Consider the following 18694-nt stretch of genomic DNA (forward strand, 5'->3'; position numbering starts at 1 on the left):
GCCTGGAAGCCGCAGAGCCTACCTGCGGTGGGCCTCAGGCCTAGGGCCACCCTCGGGCCGCCGCCGCCACCAATCCCGCAGGCCGTTCGCCGCGCTCCCTCGACCCGGGCCGCGATCTTGGGCAGCGCGCGCTCGGGATTCCCTCCGCGCCGCCGCCACCACAGCTCCCAGCTGGTCGGCCCCGCTGCCCGCCCCGGAAGTGGTTGCAGAAGGGCGCAGAGCACGCCGGGACGCTCTCTGGTCCCCGCCGGGCCGCTCTGGGCACTGTGGAATTGGCCTTTCCCGCACCCGGACCTTCCGGTCAGCTCGCCCATCTCGCGGAGTGACGTCCATGGCAGCCAATGAGCAGGCGGAGCTCGCCATACCCCGCCCCTCCACTGGCACAGCGAACCATTCCTGTTCTAGAGGAGACAGGACGAGCCAGGCCCCGGAAGAGGAGCGTTGGGAAAGGAGTTGGAAGTCCAGTTGTGTAGGACTTTCTGGAGGGGGGTATTTCGGAGGACTCGACACCCCCATAATTGCACCCGACCCAAGGGGGCGAATTGAGACCAGAGTGACCTGCTGGAGACTGTTTATAACCATGTCAGGACCGCGCAGGGAGAGGAGATGGAAGCGGAGGCCTGAGGTGATTGGAACTGCACAATAAAGGTCGGTAATTGGAGGAAACAGTGGGAAAACAGAGAAATGGGTGGGATGAAAAACAGTAAGTTTTCCCGCTTCCCAGCTTTAGAATTTAAAAGCTCAGCCCTGAGGCCGTTGGCGTCTAGTTGTCATGACAACCCACAGCCTCCTGGCAAACGGGGCGGGGGCGGGGCCTGTGGGGGCGGGCCAACGAGCTGCAGCCAAAAAGCGGAAATGGAGTTAGAGTCAGATTTAGAGACGACTCTGCGCTTCGTTTTCCAGTAGCATCTGACTTAATCCTCGCCGCGAGGATGAGTCGAACTCCTCAGCCTGAGGTTCAGGATCCTTCACGCTCTGGCCCATTTTCACCGTATATTCCAGCCACTGACACCTTCTTCCCTCAAACATGTTGAGCATTTTTCACTCCTCTGAGCAACTGTACACGCTCTTCTTCCTATTTTTAATGCCTTTCCCACTCCTCTGCCGGAAGAGCGGTCCCTGGCAGCCCTTTTCCCCTCTGTGATTCTGTTGCCCTGTGAAATACTGCGTCCTGAATTGCCAGGCAGAGATCTGGCTCCACAAAACACCCCCTGATGTATGTACCGGGGCCCCCGGTGGTACCGTGGTTAAAGCTGCTAACAGAAAGGTCAGCAGCTGAAATCCACTAGGCGCTCTGTGGGAGAAAGATGTGGCAGTCTGCTTCCATAAAGATTTATAGGCTTGGAAACCCATGGGGCAGTTCTACTCTGTCCTGTAGGGTCACTTTGAGTTGCAGTTGAATCAACACCAGTGCGTTTGATGTACCAGACATATCCATTCCTAGTTTCCTCAGTTTAGAGTGCCAAGCACCTGCCTCCCTCCATGAGCTCAAAATAAGCAAGAAAAGCCCCTACTCATGTCTCCTGCTGTTTCCTTGAGAGTGTATGGGAAGCTGTGGCTCACTGTTTATGATTGTGTGTGTATATATACTCCTCATAGTATTACACACACACTAATACACACATGCATATACACGCAACACAAAACACACATGGTGCAAGCATAGAGCCTGGCACTCAGTCACAGAATGCTGCAGATCCAGAAGGGGTAACAGAGGCAGGGATCTGACAGTCTGCTTCCATCTCCTACAGGGTGGCGGATGCACTGAAACAGCAGCCCCCATCTTCTGACCCTCAGCCATCTGGACCCTTCTCACCTCACCCCATGTCCTCCCCAGGGCTTCCTGAATGATGGCGTGCTGAAAAGCTCCCCATGACCCAGGCTCCATGGCGTCCAGAGATGCAGCATCCCTGCCAGACTCTCCCTGGGGGCCCCGCATGGGGCCCTGGGATGCCATCCTCAAGTCCGTCAAGGAACAGATCCCATCCCTGGACTCGGATTCCTCCTGGGTAAGCAGACCTCTCTTCTGAGGACCCTGACCATCCTCTCTCCCATGACAACAGTATGCCAATTCAGACACAGCTTTGCGGCACTGCTTCTGTGGGCTTCTCCCTCTGACCTTTAATAACCAGCAGTGAAGCGGCCCGAGTTCATTTTTATTTGGCATCATCCGGCCTTACGTACAGCCTGTTTTCTGGCTTCCTGCTTCATCCTTTCTTCTGAGTCTGTCACATTCTCTGCCTTGTTCCCTGGATACACCTGGGTGCTCAGCTTCTTTGCAGGTCACTTCTGTGCTCTGAAGCCCCAGCTGGAGGAACCCCCAAGGGCTCACCACGATGCACTGAAACAGTCACCACTCTGTGTGCTGGCTGCATCCTGGCCCAGCAGAGGGCTGGAAACAGCACAGTGGCAGAGCGGAAAGAGCAGGGGCTTCAGCATCAAAGCAGACCCACTCAACTGCTAACTGGTCGTGTTTCCTGGGCAAGGTTACCATACCTGGTTCACCTGTGTATTTGGCTGCAAACCATGAATAGTCCTTACTGGGTCAAATCTGAGATTTGCATGAACACAGCTCCTGGCCTAGAGCAGGTGCTCAGTAAACTGTTAACAAAACCGCCCCATTCTGGGATATTTCCTGTCCCAGCAAATGCCCTGGGCTGCTTTGTGTGAACAACAGACAGGCAAGAGTATCACATGAGAGTTAAGTACTGGGGCTCCACACTGCCTGGCTCAAACTGGTTCCTTCTGGTTCGACCCCCTGCTGAGAATTTGCTTTTCTACCCAGATATACTGAACCAGAATCTACATTTTAACAAGATCCCCTGGTGATTCTTATTTACGCATATGAATCACCTGGGGATTTTGTTAAAATGTAGATTCTGGTTTAGTGTATCTGTGGTGGAAAGGCAAATTCTCAGCAGGGGATTGGACCGGAATGAACCGGTTCAACGCCCTGGTTCAAACCCCAGTTCTGCCATTTTCTGACTGTCTAATCGTAAGCAAGTACCTTAGACTCTCTCAGCCCCAGTTTCCTAAGCTGAGGTAACTGTTCCCTTATATATGCACCTTACAGAATTGTCATAGGATTAAGTCATCCACATGACAGCACCAGGGTGTATGCTCAATGCTGGTCATTGTTACCATTGATCACCTACAGTTACTCAACAAACATTCACAAAGCCCTTTAAAACACGGCAACGCTACCACAGACCCTCCCTCACCATAAAAAGTAGCGGTGATTATATTCCAGTTTCTGCTGACTCAGAGAATGTCCAGTGACAAAAAGCGACTCTGAATTCAGGTTTCAATGGCCGTTCCAGCTTCTACACATAGCTGGGAAGCGGATGTAAGCACATGTGTAAGATGCAATAGTGGCTCTGCTACAAGGCAGGGTGGGCGGTGTGTTGGGCAGGAGCCCCCCAGCACTGCACTGCAAACTGGTGTGACTGGGGGCTTCACAGAAAGGGCAAGGGTTTTGTAAGTGATGGGCCCAGGTTCATGTTCTACCTGGGGCACCTGCAGAGGTGAAGGTGACAGAGCTTTCTGGGCCCCAGGGACCATCCAGTGCATGGGAGGCATCGGGGAGTAGAGAACTAGACCTCAGAGCACTGCAGTTTTCGGAGCGTGTCCACATCTGCCATCCTCTTTGATCTCATCTTCCCGATGACCCTGTGAGGTACGCAGAGCCGGTATCAGCACTTCTGCTTTAGAGATGGCAAACCAAGGCCCCCTGTTATAGTGGTGGCTCATGGTCACAGGGGAGGTTGTGGGCTGGACTCTGCTCTTCCAGCCACCACACACGGCTTTGTTCATCCAGCAGGACACATTAACTGGGCACCTGCTATATACAAGATTTCAGGTGTGGTAGCTTCGTGCAGAACCTGGAGCCCTGAATTTCTGCACCACAAGGGGGTGCTGCTGAGTTCATTTCTCAGTTGATGGAGTAAACCAGCAGGGTAAGGCTGCTGGGGAGAGAGCTGGATCTCCGCAGGCCGGTTCAGAGCAGCAAGGCGGGGCCAGGAGGGCGAGGGTGGAGGGCTGGAGGGGCTGAGGCCCTTCCGTCCCTGCCTGCTGCCACGTAATCCAAAAGCCCTCTCTCTTTCTCTCTCTGTCTCGACAGTCAGACTGTGAGGAAGAGGAGCTGTTCATCTTCCAGCGAGATCAAACCGCCCTGATTCCCGACCTGTCGGAGGAGCTGGCTGAGGACCCTGCCAATGATGGCGTGTCCGGGCCCTGGGTGGCTGCGGGTGATGAGTCTCCTTGTGAGGTCTGTGGGATGCAGGCCTCAGGGATCCACTCTACCTGGGACCCTGCGGGCAGAATGGGGTGTGGATGTGTGTGTACATGTGTGTACATGCATGTGTGTGTTTCTATGCATATGTGTGTTTCTATGGCTCTCATTAGAGTCCAAAAGGGATTTGGATCTAAAACGGCTAAAAGCACAAGTCTAGCATCTGTCCTGAGTCCCTGTGTGGTGCAAACAGTTAACACCCTCTGTTGCTAACCAAAAGGTTGGAAGTTTGAGTCCACCCAGATGCAACTCAGAAGAAAGGCCTGGCGATCTGCTTTTGAAACATCAGTCATTGAAAACCCTGTGGAGCGCAATTCTACTCTGACACACAGGGGCGCCAGGAGTTGGAGTAAACTCGATGGCAGCTGGAGCATCTCTTCAAGCCCCCATCCTTTGTCCAGATGCAAACTCCATGGGGTTCAGAAGCCAGACATCTCACCACCATATCAGCCCCTCCCCCAAGGAACCCAGCAGCACTTAGGGCTGGGGGAGGGGGGGACTTGGTTTTCTGTCTGATTCTGCCCTTTTGCCCCCTGCCCCAGTCCTGTTTTTTACCAGGCACCCTGAGCCGTCTGGCAGAGGCTTTGTCACACTTTGTTCTCATAAACACATCTCCCTTAACCCAGCTGGGTTCAGAGGTGCCTGAGACCGCTCACTCCCAGCTTGAGCCTTGGGTGTAAATAGGAGCTCCCTAAACACTTGTTGAATTAGTGTATGATACAATAGAAGTCACTGAGTGGCACAAATAATTAAGCGTACTACTACTAACCGAAAGGTTGGCCGTTTGAACCCACTCAGGCACTTCAAAAGACAGCCCTGGTGATAAGTTTCTGAAAGGTAGCAGCCCTTGAAAACCCTATGGAACAGTTCTACTTCTGCACACATGGGGTCACCATGAGTCAGAATTGATTGACAGCAACCAACAAAAAAAAAAAACCTTGAACAAATATGAGAAGACACTCAAGAATTCAGGACTTCCTTTAGGACCAAGAATTCTACATAAAGGGAATGGCTTGATTCTGAAAATGAATTGCTGCCTCTGCAGAACCCGTTGTTACTGGGGAGGTCCCTGACTGGCTGGACCTGTTCAGCTCTCTCGATGTGGTTGTGATTAAACCTCCCATTTCCAATGAAAACATTTTAGAGGCTCTAACCCACTTCCATAATGAAGAGCTGTGAATGCCCCAGGTAACTGCAGCAGCTCCAGATTCAATTCCCTCAGCCCAGCCCAGCTCCGAGGGACCCATCATCTTCATTAACCAGATGCAGGGGGCTTGAGCACCAGAATAGGACCACTGTGCCAAACCTGTCCTCTCCCTGTCACTGTGGCAGAAACCACACAGCCAAGCCTAGACATTTGTTTGAGATGACTGAGACACAGGAGAAATTCCCGGGTGGACAAAACCCTGGCTTAGTTCAGGTGGAAAATGCCCATGTGATTTTATTTTGTGTATTCTTTGTTCCTACAATTACTTTGGCAACTCTCCTGCACGATTCCTTTTTTTTCCCCCTTTATTCTGGGATGGGCAAGTCAGCTGGTGAATGAGGCCACAGCCTTGCTTTGGAGTCACAGGGCCTGGACTTCTTCCTGGCTGCCACTTAACAGCTGTGTGGCCTAGGACAACATGTGCAATGCTCTTGAGCCCCAGCTCTCTCATCTGTAAGGTGGCAGCTGTAATGGGACCCACATCCTGGGGTTGGAAGATGATTAGGTCATCCATGTTGTCCAGGTCCACAGGCAGTAATAAGTGGTGGCTACTGTTATCATTATCGATAATTTAAAAATCACTCCATTGCTGTACAGCTCCACTGTATTCTTGAACTTAAATAGCAAGATGCCTGGTGTGTCATCATCTCTAACCGAGTACATGTCTTGGTGGTAGCTTCCCAATGTTGTCTTAGATTTATATTTATCATTGTGTTGTCTACTGTCATTGAATTGGCCCCTGACACATGGCAACCCCATACACAAGGGAACGAAATGCTGCCTAGTTCTGTGCCATCCCCATGATCAGTTGTAGATCAGACCACTGTGCTCCACAGGGCTTCCATCATCTGATTTTTGGAAGTAGATCACCAGGCCTTTCTTTCTAGTCTGTCTTAGTCTGGAGGCTCCATTGAAATCTGTTCAGCATCCTAGCAGCACACAGGCCTCCACTGACAGAGGGGTCCTGGCTGCACATGAGGTGGAGTGGCCAGGAACTGAACCTGATCTCCTGCATAGAAGATAAGAATTCTGCCAGAACCACCACTGCTCCCTGGATCATTGTGTAGATTCGAGCCCTGCTTGAAGGCCAAGTGTCTCTGAAACACAATCATGCCTATTGGTTCATGTCAGGGTCTAGCTGTGATACAGGTGAGACTGTAGGTGTGATAACAGAAGCAGTCACAGCAGTCCTGTGCCAGGACCATCACCCCCCCCCCCACACACACACACATTCCCTTCTGCGACATCGATTCTGAAGCATTAGGAGACAATTCCCTAAGGCTAATAAGAAAACAACCCCTACGGTATATATGTTTAAAAGATGCTAAGCATGGACCCATTTTTCCCAGTAGCCAGCTCTGGTGACTGTGGAATTTGCTGCGGAGCTTGGGAGTGAGTGGAAGTCCAGGACCAAGGATTCAGCCTCTCAGGAAGGAAGGGACGTCCAAAAGCCTTTCCAGAGCCGTGGTGAGACCAGCTCTCTTCCTAGGATCCCTGAGGAGAGCCCTAGGTGGCAGGAAGGTGCCCTTGAGAGTGTCTCCTTCGGCACCAAAGAGCCCCAGACTCCTCCCGGGGGGCCACAGGGAGAAGCCCCCACCTCCACCCGGGCAGAGGGAGCCCTAGCGACAGAGGCTCCGATTGTGCCATTGCTACCCCACCAAGGCTCTGCTTCTGTGGACCTCAGAGCCCTGAGACGAGAGAGGAGAAAGATGATAGAGAGGGATATGCTCCACAGAGTAACCCGGGGGGCCCAGGACTCAGCCTGTGGCGACCACAGGCAGGCAAAGAAGACACCCCAAGAAGCAGCTCCAAGGCCGCAGATGCCACCAGGGGAACCTCAGGCTGGCTGCCCTGTGCTCTCCCTCCAGGTGGGTGTCTCCACTGCTGGCACAGCCCCCCTGCCCCATGCACTGGGGAGGGAACTAGCCCAGCCCATTACCACCATAGGCCCAGGTTCAGGTTCACCTGCAGCTCACCAACTCCAGGGGTGTGGTCCCAGCAGACACCATCCTCGGGGTGAGGTGAGGGGGAGCAGAAGGAGGAGACCCCAGCCTCCCTTAAAGAGGAAAAACAATGAACACTAACTCCAAGCATATGTTTATAAACACAATACCATCTACAACCACAGATAAAATACAGAGCAAGACTTTGTCCAAGGATATTTCTCAAAAAGTGGAAGTCCCAGTGAGTTTACGTCAGTGTGGGGAGGAATAGTTCAGATAAGAGAGTGAGAGAGTTTACACAGCTTGAAGAATGCAATCAATGCCACTGAATTGTAGAAACTGTTGAATTGGTACATGTTCTGCTCAAGGCTTCAGACTGGTTTGTTCTGGTTCGAACCCCTGCTGAGAATTTGCATTTCTAACAAGTTCCCTGCTTAGGGGCCAATTCTGAGAACCACTAGTAGAAGCAGTGATTCTTAAAATTTAGTATACATAAGAATCACCTTGGGATCTTGTTAAAGTGTAGATTCTGATCCAGTATATCTGGAGTAGAAAAGCAAATTCTCAGAAGGGTTTGAACCAGAAGGAACCCTGTCATAGAGGTTTGTCTCTATGCATTTTCCTATTTTAAGTATTTCATCTTAAACCTGTATGAACCTATTTTTAAATGGCACTGACCTTCCTCCAGATCAAACAACATCTTTGTGCCAAAAAAAACCCAAAAAACAATTGCCATTGAGCCAATTCTGACTCATGAAGACCCCGTGTGTGTCAGAGTAGAACTGTGCTCCATAGGGCTTTTTTTTAAAATAATGTTTTATTGTGTTTTTGGTGAAGGTTTACACAGCACTTTAGGTTCCCATTCAACAATTTCTATACAAGTTGTTCAGTGTACATTGCTTACATTCTTCACAATGTGTGAACATTCTCATTATTTAAGTTCTGGTTGTTCCCTTTCCATTAATCTAGTTTCCCTGCCCCCTTACATTCTCATCCTTGTTTTAAAGTTATTGTTGATCCATTGGGGTTTTCAGTGTCTGACTTTTCTGAAGCACCTCTGGGTGGATATGAACCACCAACCTTTTGGTTAGTAGCCAAGAAATTAACTGTTTGCACCACCGAGGGTAGCCTCCAAAAATGAAGCATTGCCCAACAAACTGAAGGAAAGGGGTGCAAGAAAGGCAGCTCCCACTTTACTGGAGGCAGTTCATTCAGCCACCCACAAAGAACAGGGACCCCATATTCAAATGCTGTAATGAACTCAAACCCTGATTGCACTGTAAAACACCCCATGATCAACCCTCCGTCAGTAGCAGCAGCTGTGAAGTCAGAGGCCCTGCGACAGCTTGTAACCACTGGTTTAATCATTTCAGCAACTTGAAGAGTGGGATTTAGACTACATCCTTCAGAGTCTGGTGGGACTAGAGGAAGACTGGGGAGACGGAGAACCTGGAGACATGTGGCGGGCAGCTGACCACTGCCAAGGCCGAGGTCTGACCTTGAACGCTGCCACTGGGCAGCGTTCCTGGCCCCCTTGCTCAGCCCCTTGTGGTTCTGGACACTGATGCTGCCAGTCCTTAAAAGACTTCATTCATTCACTCAGTCACTCATTCAACACCTGAGGTGTGGGCCAGGCCCTAGAGATACAAGAGACCCTTCAGACACGGCGCCTGCCCAGGACCCATACCTTTTCCTCCTCCCCACCTCCTGGGTCTTCCTTCCTTCTCTCCTTGTCCCCCCACCCCTCCACCGCCCATGTCTTTCTTTCCAGGGGAAAGTAAATCCTGCCTTTTATGCTCCTTTGCTCAGCCCCTGCACACAAAACAATCCTGTCATTAGTACACCCTCTTTGCAGGGTAATGTGGCAGAATCTCTTCTCTGTTTTAAAGGCACCAATCCTTTGATCAAGCTACTCCACTTCTAAAATCTACCCTAACCACACACTCACCCTAATGGGCAAAGATTTGTATTTGAGGATGTTCGATGCAATGTTGTTTATAATTATGAAAAACTGGAAACAACCCACATTCAGCGGGAGTCTAGATAAATCAATTTTAAGTCACTCCTACTTCAGAAGCTGCTAACTAAAAGGGTGGTGGTTTGAACCCACCAGTGGCTCTCCAGGAGAAAAGACCTGGTGATCTGCTCCTGTAAAGGTTACAGCCTAGGAAACTCTACGGGGCAGTTTTGCTCTGTCGCATGGGGTTACTATGAGTTGGAATCAACTCGACAGCACCCAGCAACAACCTCAGAAAGCTCACATACAGCAGGCCCTGCTCTTAGAGCTCTCTCTCCCTGGGCCCTGCCGAGCTGGAGGGGGAGTCCTTACAAAGGGCTGTGAATAGAGGGGAGGGCTGCGGGGTGGGGGGGGCCTCTGCCTTGTCCCCCGTTGCTACCACAGTAGACAAGCCTGATGGATACCCACACAAGGAGACCCGAGATGTCCTGAGGCTTCAGCTGCTGTGAGTCACACAGGGCCCCAGGTCCCCACTATGTGCCCCCTCTCCTTTGGCAATCCTCAGACCACACTGTGCCTGCTGCCCAAGACTGGCTCATGGAACAGCTTACCCTCCTGTGTGCCATGCCGTCCATACTGTCATCCTCTGCCTGGAAGGTTCCTGCAGACAGACCCCAAGACACCGAGGAGCAGCAGGCCGGCCACAGGTGGGAATTCCTGCCAGCCATTGGCCCTTAGTCTTTAGAACTGGCTGTGGTCTGGCAGCATTTATTGAGCCTACTATGAGTGGAACACTTGATGTGCGTCTTCTCATTTAATCTCAAAAAATCAATCAGGTAGCTGCTACTGTTATAACCAGTTTATAAATGAGAAGGCCGAGGCTCAGAGAGGATGACTTGCTGGGGCTGTAAGTGGCCGAGCTGGGACTCAGGCCTCAAAGCATCTGCTTTTTCCCCAAACCCCATGACAATCTCCCTTCACTATCCACTCAGCCTCCTAGAGCGTGGCAGGGTTATCACAAGACCCTACCCTCTGGCCACAGTTGAATGGCCCAGCCATAGCATCTGACCTCAGCTAGAACAATTGGCACCCTTCCCTGGTAATTTTCAATCTGTCTGTAGGAGGGCGGAAGGGCGATCTGCAACCATGTGTCCTGCCACAGGGAGAAAGGCAGGCTGTGGGGAGAGGTTGAGACAGGCCCAGCTGTACCCTGTCCTTCCCGCACTTTGGTTGTTCCACCCTTCGTAGGAACCTGAGAGACCATGAGTTCACCTTTATGCCTGAGCTAGCCGGACTGAGCTCCTGTCACTGGCAACCAAAAGTATCCATACAGTAGCCACCAGCCACATGTGGCTACTGAGCACTTGGCTAGTGCAACTGAGGAACTGAGTTCTTTATTTTGGTAATTTAACTAGCCTAGCTATAAATTTAAATAGCCCCCTGTGGCAAGTGGCTCCCGTACTGGGCAAAGCAGATATTTTCATCATCACAAAAATTCTACTGGACACTGTAGGACTATATCCTGAGGGTTGTTCTGAAGGATGAGAGGGCAAATGGGTTAAAGCGCCTACCTCAGTGCCACAATATAGAGGACAGTCCTTCAGGGGCAGCCTCGAGCATCAGAAGGGTTGGGTAAGTGCAGTCACGGGATCGTCGCAGAGAAATGATGCTTTGGCTCCACTTTCCTCACCGCAGACATGCTTCCATGAGGCTGGGCTTCCAGGCTGAGCTGGGCCAGGGCATGAGGCTGAAGGGCCTGGTGGAGCTGCCCACCATCTTCATTGATCTGCGGCAGGCCAGGCCACCAGGCTGCCTGTCCCCGGCCAGGTACGAGAGCAGCAGCATGTGGCCATGTCAACCTTGTGAGCCACTGGTGGTCCCGGGTGGAGACACAGGGATTTGAGGAGGAGGATGACCCGGGTGAGGGAGTCCTTGGGGTATTCTCAGTTAAAAAGTCCTTTTGACAGGAACCAGGCCAACAATTTCACTTGGTCCAGTTGGCAGATACTGCCAGGCAGGAGAGGAGGGGCCAGGACAGAGGATGACTTCCGCAGGCTGGGCTCTGAGCAAGCCTTGTCCAGTGGGCACATGGTGGCTTCTGCCTGCCCACCCTGGTTCCCAGGGAGGCCCAAGGGCTCCGAGTCCCAGGGGAGAACCTGGGCCTGGCCAGGGTGGACTGGGTGAGCCCACATTTCCTCCCCCAGCTCCAGCCACAGCTCCTCTGACAGCGAGGAAGACTCAGCAGCTGCGAGGGACCAGCAGGGCCCGGTGGAGGGGGCACTTTGTTCCCCCCAGCAGCTCCGGTAACCACAAAGGCGCCCCAATGGCATGGGGCCTCCTGCCACCCTGGATGCCCATCTCTGCACCCCAGCCTGCCTTCACCTTGGCATGTCTAACACTGGAGCCTTCAGCTGTGGGTCCTGCACCTGAGGGACCCGCATGGGGGAGTGGGGTGCAGGAGCCCACAGACAGCCCACTTGGGGCCCAGTGCCTGTCTCAGCCTGGTCTGCTGTCCTCCAGCTGTTGTTGAGGATACCTAACTCACTCTCAAAAAGGGATTACTGCATCTTCTTTCTGGAAAAATGCCCTGCAAATTTATCCTGCTTCCTGTTAGCGCAGCTATGGATGAGAAGAGAATGTGTAGGGATGGGATAAAGCAATGGCTGTTAGCCAGAAATGAAAAGGTCAGTGTGGAATAAATAGCAAAGCATCCAACTCAGAAGAGGCTCAGGTCGAGGGCTAATGACACACAATGGCAGTGTTTGTCACGGCAGAGCTTGCAGAGCCGACCCTTTGGGAATGCCCCCAAATGTGGCACACAAACAGCCATCAGAAGAAAATGGGGGGAAGAAAAAGCTGGGTTGCGAAGCCCTTAACAAGGCAGTAGGCATCTGACTCAGTGGCTGGGCCACCACCCTCCCTTTTTATTTAGCATCTGGAGAACCAGGGAGCACTCTGGAAGCACACACGGGGCTTTTGCACTTGTGTCTAGTCTAGTGACAGGCCACCGAAGTGTCTTTTTCCTCCTCTCAGCACCACCCATGGCAAGGACTTGTTTTTCTCAGAGCTGAGGGCACTGCCTGTGACAGGAAGTGCTACTCTCCTGGCCTAAGGAGCAGGAGACAGCTCAGTCCCTTATGGAACTGGGCACCAGCACCTGTGCTGTGCCCGTGAGCTCCGGCATCAGACCTAGCTCACTTCTGTTACTACCGCCTTCAGCTAATCATGTAATCTCGCCAAGACATCTTCATCTGTAAGACCGTCCTCAAAGGATTCTATTCATAAAGGACTTCTTCCAGAGTGGGGAACATGGAAAGTAGTCAGACAGTGGCAGTTCTGACATGACCTGAACATCCCCCACGCGCTGACTGGGAAATCAGCCCAACTGCACAGGAGAGCTCCTGCAACAAGGACCTCTCTGGTCTGTATAATTCCTCCTAGAATTTTCCGGCAGTAGGTTTAACCAGGATCAAAGCCTTAAACTCAGAGAGCAAACTCAGAAGAGGCAGAGACGACATTGTTCTAGTTGTCTTGCCAGCTGCATGGGGAGGCCGTGGGGACCCCAGAGTCATTCCAGGGAGGCGGGTACTCTGCTCTGCGTTGTAAGGGCACTGAGTAGAAGCCACAAGTTCCAGCCATGTGGCCCCTGCTTCCCAGGTGGGACCCAGTAGTGGCCAAGGTTACCAGAATCATGTCCTTAACTTCTGTTCCCAGGGAATCGATGTTGTTGCAGAAGCTGCCATTCCCTTTTTTCAGTGGTGAAGCTGGGAGGTCTGGCCTCCACTTTGTGTTGACTGAGGTCCTTTCATTGTCACAGGGACTGCACCGGCAAGAGCCAGCTGCTCCAGCAGCTCCGCGCCTTCCGCAAAGGGGCAGCTGCACCCAAGCTGGGTGCTGGCGAGGGTCCCAGCAGCCAGAAGGCTCAGGCCCCTGAAGATACGGCTGGATTGGGAATGAGGAAGAAGCAGCACATCAAACTCTGGGCCCTGGGGCGGGGTGCCCCGGCCACATTTCCAGGAGGAAGTCCCAGGGCCCTGGGGGGCTCTCTTGGGCCAGCGACAGACAGGGAGGCCATTATGACTCCACTGGGCCAACCATAGATGGCTCAGGTAAGGAGACCTGTGGAGAGGTGGTGGGAGACTTGGCTTTCCATGGACACGTGAGCCCAATGATGTACCTTCTCCCCTGTGTTCCCCCAGGAGCATGATTTGTTGAGCAGGGACCCCCGAGTGTCTGTTAGAATCCCGTCAGAATTTTCTGCGTGCACTTAGAGCAAGGGTGTACATACGCAGGTGTACCTGAAGTTGGGAAATAAGGTGACCCCCATCCTCTGAGACTGGATGGAAAGACCCCGCAGGATGGCTTTGTTCTGACAGTTCTGGACGGTCAGAGCCTTGTCTGTCTTTCCCGTTTCTGCATCCTTTCTCTTTACTGAACATCTGTCATCTCCATCACACAAATTCTTTTAGAAATAGAAAGCTTTAAAAACTAAAAACTGCTTAGAGAATTGCAGGGGTGGAAGGGTCTTAACAGAATTTAGCTTGATCTTCTGGGTCCCTGGATACATGCGCACCACACATGTGTGCGCGCACATGTGCGCGCGCACACACACACACACAAGACCAAATGGACTTTTCATAAAGGAGAAAAGGCTGGAATCTGCTTTCTCTTTTTTCTCTTTAACCAAGACACAAAGGCACAAGTGTGTTCCAGGGTGGTCCAGGCCAACTAAAGAGAGCACAGACCTTACACACATGGACGAGACACAGAAATGTTCTAGCAGCTGGAACCTCTGTGTGGAACTGAACAGCACCTGCCCTGTCGATAACCAGCCAGAGCTGGGGACAGCTGGGCCCCCTCTTCCCTGCCAAGGCCCCCACTCCACACGGGCATCTCAGGTCTCCACCTCCTGGATCAACCCCGTCATTGCCATGCCCCCATTGCCCACCTCTACAAAGAGCTGCTCTGACCTATGCTCTTAGCCCCGAGTTGTCCTCCTGCCCAAGGACCCCCAGCTTTTTTCCAGTGTATTAGACACCCCCCCCCGTGCCCCGCCCCATGGAAAGAGCAGAGAAACCACCTCAGGTCCCAACCTACCTCCAGTCAAACAGCAGACACGTTGCACCTGAGCACCAGACATGGGACAGGTCCTGCTTGGCCTCTGCCAGTGGTTACATCACGAAATGCCAGCCACAGGTGGCTGAGACCTGGCACAGACCATCACACTCAACTCCACTTGACCCACCCACACTGGAGACCCCCCAACTGGAGTAGCCCCACAAGGCCCCCCCCCAGCCCCCAAGCCCCAGTGAGGGGCAGTCTTCATTCACACAGCTGCTGTCTCCTGTAGCCCAGCTCCCCCAGCCTGCAGAGGCCTCACCCACCCCACGCTGTGGGATGCACACAGCAGGGTGCTGTCTGGTTCCTGATGTCCTCAGCTACTGCCAGCCTCACTGTCAAGAGCAAAGGTGGTTTTCCCCTTTAGTCCCCTTTTCTCCCATCGCTCCCCCTTTTAATGCCAGCAAATTCATTTCGAATGTCTCTGAAACAGCGACAGAAAATAAATTCTCTGCTCTGAGCCCGGCTGTTTGTGAATCACTGTCTTATGTAGGCGAGCAGGGGAAGCTCAGACCTGGGGCAAGAGCCGGCTTCATCACCCGAGCAAGGTGTTAACATATGTTGTGCCTCAGTTTCCCCACCCACGAGAGGCAGTATCACAGCAGAGACTCACACCTGGAACAAAGACCTTCCGTACATGTTGGCCATGAGGATGATGATGGTGAGAAGGGGTGAGGGGATGCAGGCAAGAAGGGGAATATACCTGGACCAATGGAGGCAGCCAGAGGCACAGCTGAGGGCATGAGCAAGCACTGGAAGGGGCCCAGTGGGATGGCCTTGGCCCAGGCAGTTCTAGTCTCCCAAGAGTGCAGACCCCAGCCAGACTGCTTCCACCTCTGGCCATAGCCTTGAATGAGAAGTCTGGGGGCCAGAGACTGCACGGGAGTGCGGATGGTCAGCAGAGGGAGATGAGGCTGGGAACCAGTGCTGGCTCAGGGCTAGCACTCGGGTACTCTGCCACAGGAGCCCCCAGAGCTGGTCTAGAAGATACAGACCACCTGCAAATTGGGAGGCCCTACTCTCCAGAAAACACATGGGACAGAGCAAATGGCTCAGGGGGAGAGTGGGGTCATTTATTGAGGGAACGAAGAGACTGGGGTTGTGCTGACAGGTAACATGAGAACATGCACAGGGACTGGTGACATGCAGAGTGAATGGAGCAGAGAGAAAAGGGGCAGGGAAACTAGAGCACTGGAAACGCAACAACCGGAATGCAATTAGAGAATGTTGATGCATTGTGAAAATGTAACTGATGTCACCGAACAGCTTGTGTAGAAATTGTCAAGTGGGAACCTGATTTGCTATGTAAACTTTTATCAAAAACAGTATTACCTAAAAACAAAGTGAACAGAGTACTGCAGGGTGGGGTGAAGGCAGGGCCACCTGCCACAGGACAGCTACTCAGCCTGGAGGGAATGGTCCAGAAGGCCCTGCTCAGCAGCTGCCCCCTGACGCTGCAATGATGAAACCAAAAGAGGACTCCATGCTGTGCCTCCTGCCACTTACCTGACAACGGATGTGAATAGGTAAGAGGGGAACACATGCCTTGGAGTCCACGCAGAAGCTCAAAGGTGAGACTTTGTGCCTTAGAAAGACCCAGTGGGGCATCGAAGGAAGGCTTAGTCCCAGAAAATGACCCATTGGCCCAGGAGCGGGGCAGCCCTCAACCCTGACTCTGGGGAGGGGTCAAGCTCAATCAAACCCCAGCTTCCTCACCTGGCTTGGGGTGGCCATGAGGACGGGATTTTATGTTTCCATGCCAGACGTCCCCACCCTGCGCAAGATAAGGAGCTCTGAAGGTGACTCCCACATACCTGCCTCCCTGCTGACACCCCAGTAAGACTGGAAAGCAAGGATGGAGGCAAGGCCAGGGACAGTTACCTCGCAAGCAGCTACCACCAATGACCCCTTTGCTGTCCTTGCTTGGCCTCCAGGTCGTGCTCAGGCACTGTGCCCATCAGGGCAAACCTGCTGGGCGTCCAGGACACGCTCAGGTGCTGCACCCATTGGGGTGAACCAGACCCACGTGAAGCTGCTCTGAGAGCAGGGTTCTGGTTCTCTGTAAGTGACTGCGGTGGCTTCATGAATTGTCACTGTGGAATTCTAGAAGGTTCCTGTAAATGAGAAGCACTGTGTGTTGTGGTCAGCTTTGGCCCCAGGAGCACCAAAGTCTGTGCAGGGCTGAGGCCGGGGGGCTGGCCAGAGCTTCCGTCCCCTGCCCTGCGGGCTTCCTGGGGACCCCCCACTGATGCTGTCAGAGAGAGCCCTCCCCACTGGCCACACATGCAGGGGGCTTCTCTGTGGTGTGGGTCTGCAGTGTTTGTGGAGATCGGTGCCCCATGGAATCCCCTGCCTCCAGGCATGTGTGGGGCTGCTTGCCCATGTGGATGTGCTGGTGGGCGCTGAAGCGGAAACAGTCACTGAAGCCCTTCCCACAGGCAGCGCACACGCAGGGCCTCTCCGCAGTGTGGTGCTGGGTCAGGTGGGAGGCTTTGATGAACCCTTTCCCACACCTGGAGCAGAGAGGTGGCCCCCCCCCCTCTCAGGCTGCAGCCAGCCCACAGGGCCCTGGCTTGGAAGCAGGGGCCAGGTCCCCTAGCGCAGTCAGGGGCACCGCTCTATCCTCCTTGGTGTGTCCTCCCCGAGGTTGTCACCATCATCGGCCCAGAACCAAATCATAAGGAGAGAGGAGCACAATGCCCAAGGGGTCACAGGGAGCCAGGGTGGAAAGGAAACCACTTCTAACAGTCAGGTGACCAGGCTGGGCTGGCAGCTTCCCATCTCATTAACCCCTGCTCTCCAAATTCCCCTCAGAACATCTCACAGAGAAGCCTGACAGAGACTCAGGAGGCAGATGGCAGTGCAGATAAGTGGGAACTCACTAAATCCTTGTGGCGCCCACTTGAGTAGGTGTCACTATCACCCTTGCTTTACAGACGAGGAAACAGACACAGGGTGGAGAGGTTAAGGAACTTAGCCAAGATCACCCAAGGTTGCTTGTCGAGTATGTTACAGAGCCCAGGCAGCCGGCTCTGGAATCTGTGCTCCTAACTGCTAGGCCAGGAATTCTCAACTGGGGGCAGTGTTGCCCCCCAAGGGGGTCCTTGGCTATAGCTGAAGACAATTTTGGTAGTCACAGCTGGGGGTACAGTGCTACTGGCTTCGAGTGAGTGGAGGCCAGGGATGCTGCTCAGTATCCTAGAGTGCACAGGACCCAACCACAGGGAATGATCCAGAACAAAGTGTTCATAGTGCCAAGGCTGAGATGGCTGCCCTGGTTGAAGAGGTCCCAGCACCTTGGCCTACCTGTTGTATACTCAGGGGGCAGCCCCAGGGCCTCTTCGCAGATACATATTTAGGAGCCACTGCTGTTGTGAAGGCACAGGGCAAGAGGACCCTGGTCTGGCCCTGGGCCCAGGACCCCGGGCTATGTGACTCTGGGCAAATGACTTCACTTCTTTGCTTTGGCATCTGCAGAATGAGGACTATCCCACCCAGGGATCATGTGGTACAGAACACAGGAGGGCGTCTGGGGGCCTGGGTGGGAGCAGGCATCTTCAAAATCAGCACACAGCACCACACAGGGACAAGACCAAGGAGAGGCTCACGAGGGAGGCCACTGGCAGCCCCGAGATACATGAGGAGGCTGGCTGTCCAGGCCCGAGCCTCCAGGCAGGTCCCTACTCTCCCCAAACGTGCACTCCCAGAAAGCCCAACATGGGGTTAAACATACACTCCCACATCTGTAAAACTGGGATCAGGACGGGACCACCTCATTACTACCCTGCTGCCTCCACCCGCTAGATGCCAGCAGCACCTCCCCCAGCTGAGACAACCAAAAATGTCTCCAGATGTTGACCAATGTCACCTAGGTGACAAAACTGCCCTCCCCATGCCCACTTCATTGAGAACCACGGTTATAGGAGCTATCACTGGGGCCTGCTGATGATCAACCTAAGCTTCATCCCAACCCAAATACGTCCTCTAAAAACTAACTTCTTCCCAATTCAGACTTGGCATTCCCTCCACCTGTGGTAAGCTGGAGCAATGCACGTGGACAGCAAGAGTGAAGTCCTTTTGCTGCGAGGCCATGATCTCAGGAATCCCCGAGACACTAACGTCTGAAGGCTACTGGGCTGGTACCTGTAGGCAGTGGGAGCTAGTGACAAGTGCTAGGA

The 18694-nt window shown here is 53.2% G+C and overlaps 2 protein-coding genes across 14 annotated transcripts in view; one reads left to right on the top strand and one right to left on the bottom strand.

The window, feature by feature from the left end:
• The window catches only part of ANKS3 (ankyrin repeat and sterile alpha motif domain containing 3), a 48868-nt gene extending 48712 nt beyond the window's left edge, over nucleotides 1-156 (bottom strand). For 9 of the 10 annotated variants that reach the window (XR_002787599.2, XR_002787598.2, XM_003417640.4 and 6 more), the window contains exon 1: nucleotides 23-155. The gene's annotated coding sequence lies outside the window, so the exon portion shown is untranslated. Of the gene's footprint in view, nucleotides 1-22 lie in introns of all 10 variants that reach the window. The other variant, XM_064295512.1, reaches the window with a different exon arrangement.
• Nucleotides 157-217: 61 nt separating this feature from the next.
• DNAAF8 (dynein axonemal assembly factor 8) lies at nucleotides 218-16233 on the top strand. 4 transcript variants are annotated; one of them, XM_023557401.2, is made up of 9 exons: nucleotides 218-648; nucleotides 1752-2009; nucleotides 4121-4267; nucleotides 6851-7366; nucleotides 8815-8932; nucleotides 9964-10105; nucleotides 11094-11225; nucleotides 11603-11701; nucleotides 13216-16233. In XM_023557401.2, the coding sequence occupies exons 2-9, from the start codon at nucleotides 1887-1889 to the stop codon at nucleotides 13496-13498; spliced, it is 1560 nt and encodes a 519-aa protein (XP_023413169.1). In that variant the 5' UTR covers nucleotides 218-648; nucleotides 1752-1886; the 3' UTR covers nucleotides 13499-16233. The 4 variants fall into 4 exon arrangements, with proteins under 4 accessions (XP_023413169.1, XP_023413168.1, XP_010595786.1 ...); XM_023557400.2 differs by having other exon boundaries at nucleotides 219-648; nucleotides 1838-2009; nucleotides 13216-16232; XM_010597484.3 differs by lacking the exon at nucleotides 11603-11701 and having other exon boundaries at nucleotides 219-648; nucleotides 1838-2009; nucleotides 13216-16231.
• The last annotated feature ends 2461 nt before the right edge of the window (nucleotides 16234-18694 follow it).

The sequence above is a fragment of the Loxodonta africana genome, chromosome 12 (genome assembly GCF_030014295.1).
Source record: "Loxodonta africana isolate mLoxAfr1 chromosome 12, mLoxAfr1.hap2, whole genome shotgun sequence".
NCBI lineage: Eukaryota > Metazoa > Chordata > Mammalia > Proboscidea > Elephantidae > Loxodonta > Loxodonta africana.

Coding starts and splice junctions, on each gene's coding strand:
- DNAAF8 (XM_023557401.2), top strand. CDS start 1,887: ATGGCGTCCAGAGATGCAGCATCCCTGCCAGACTCTCCCTGGGGGCCC. Junction 10,106..11,093: donor GAGCAGCAGGCCGGCCACAG/GTGGGAATTCCT, acceptor TCCTCACCGCAG/ACATGCTTCCATGAGGCTGG. Junction 11,226..11,602: donor GGCTGCCTGTCCCCGGCCAG/GTACGAGAGCAG, acceptor TTCCTCCCCCAG/CTCCAGCCACAGCTCCTCTG.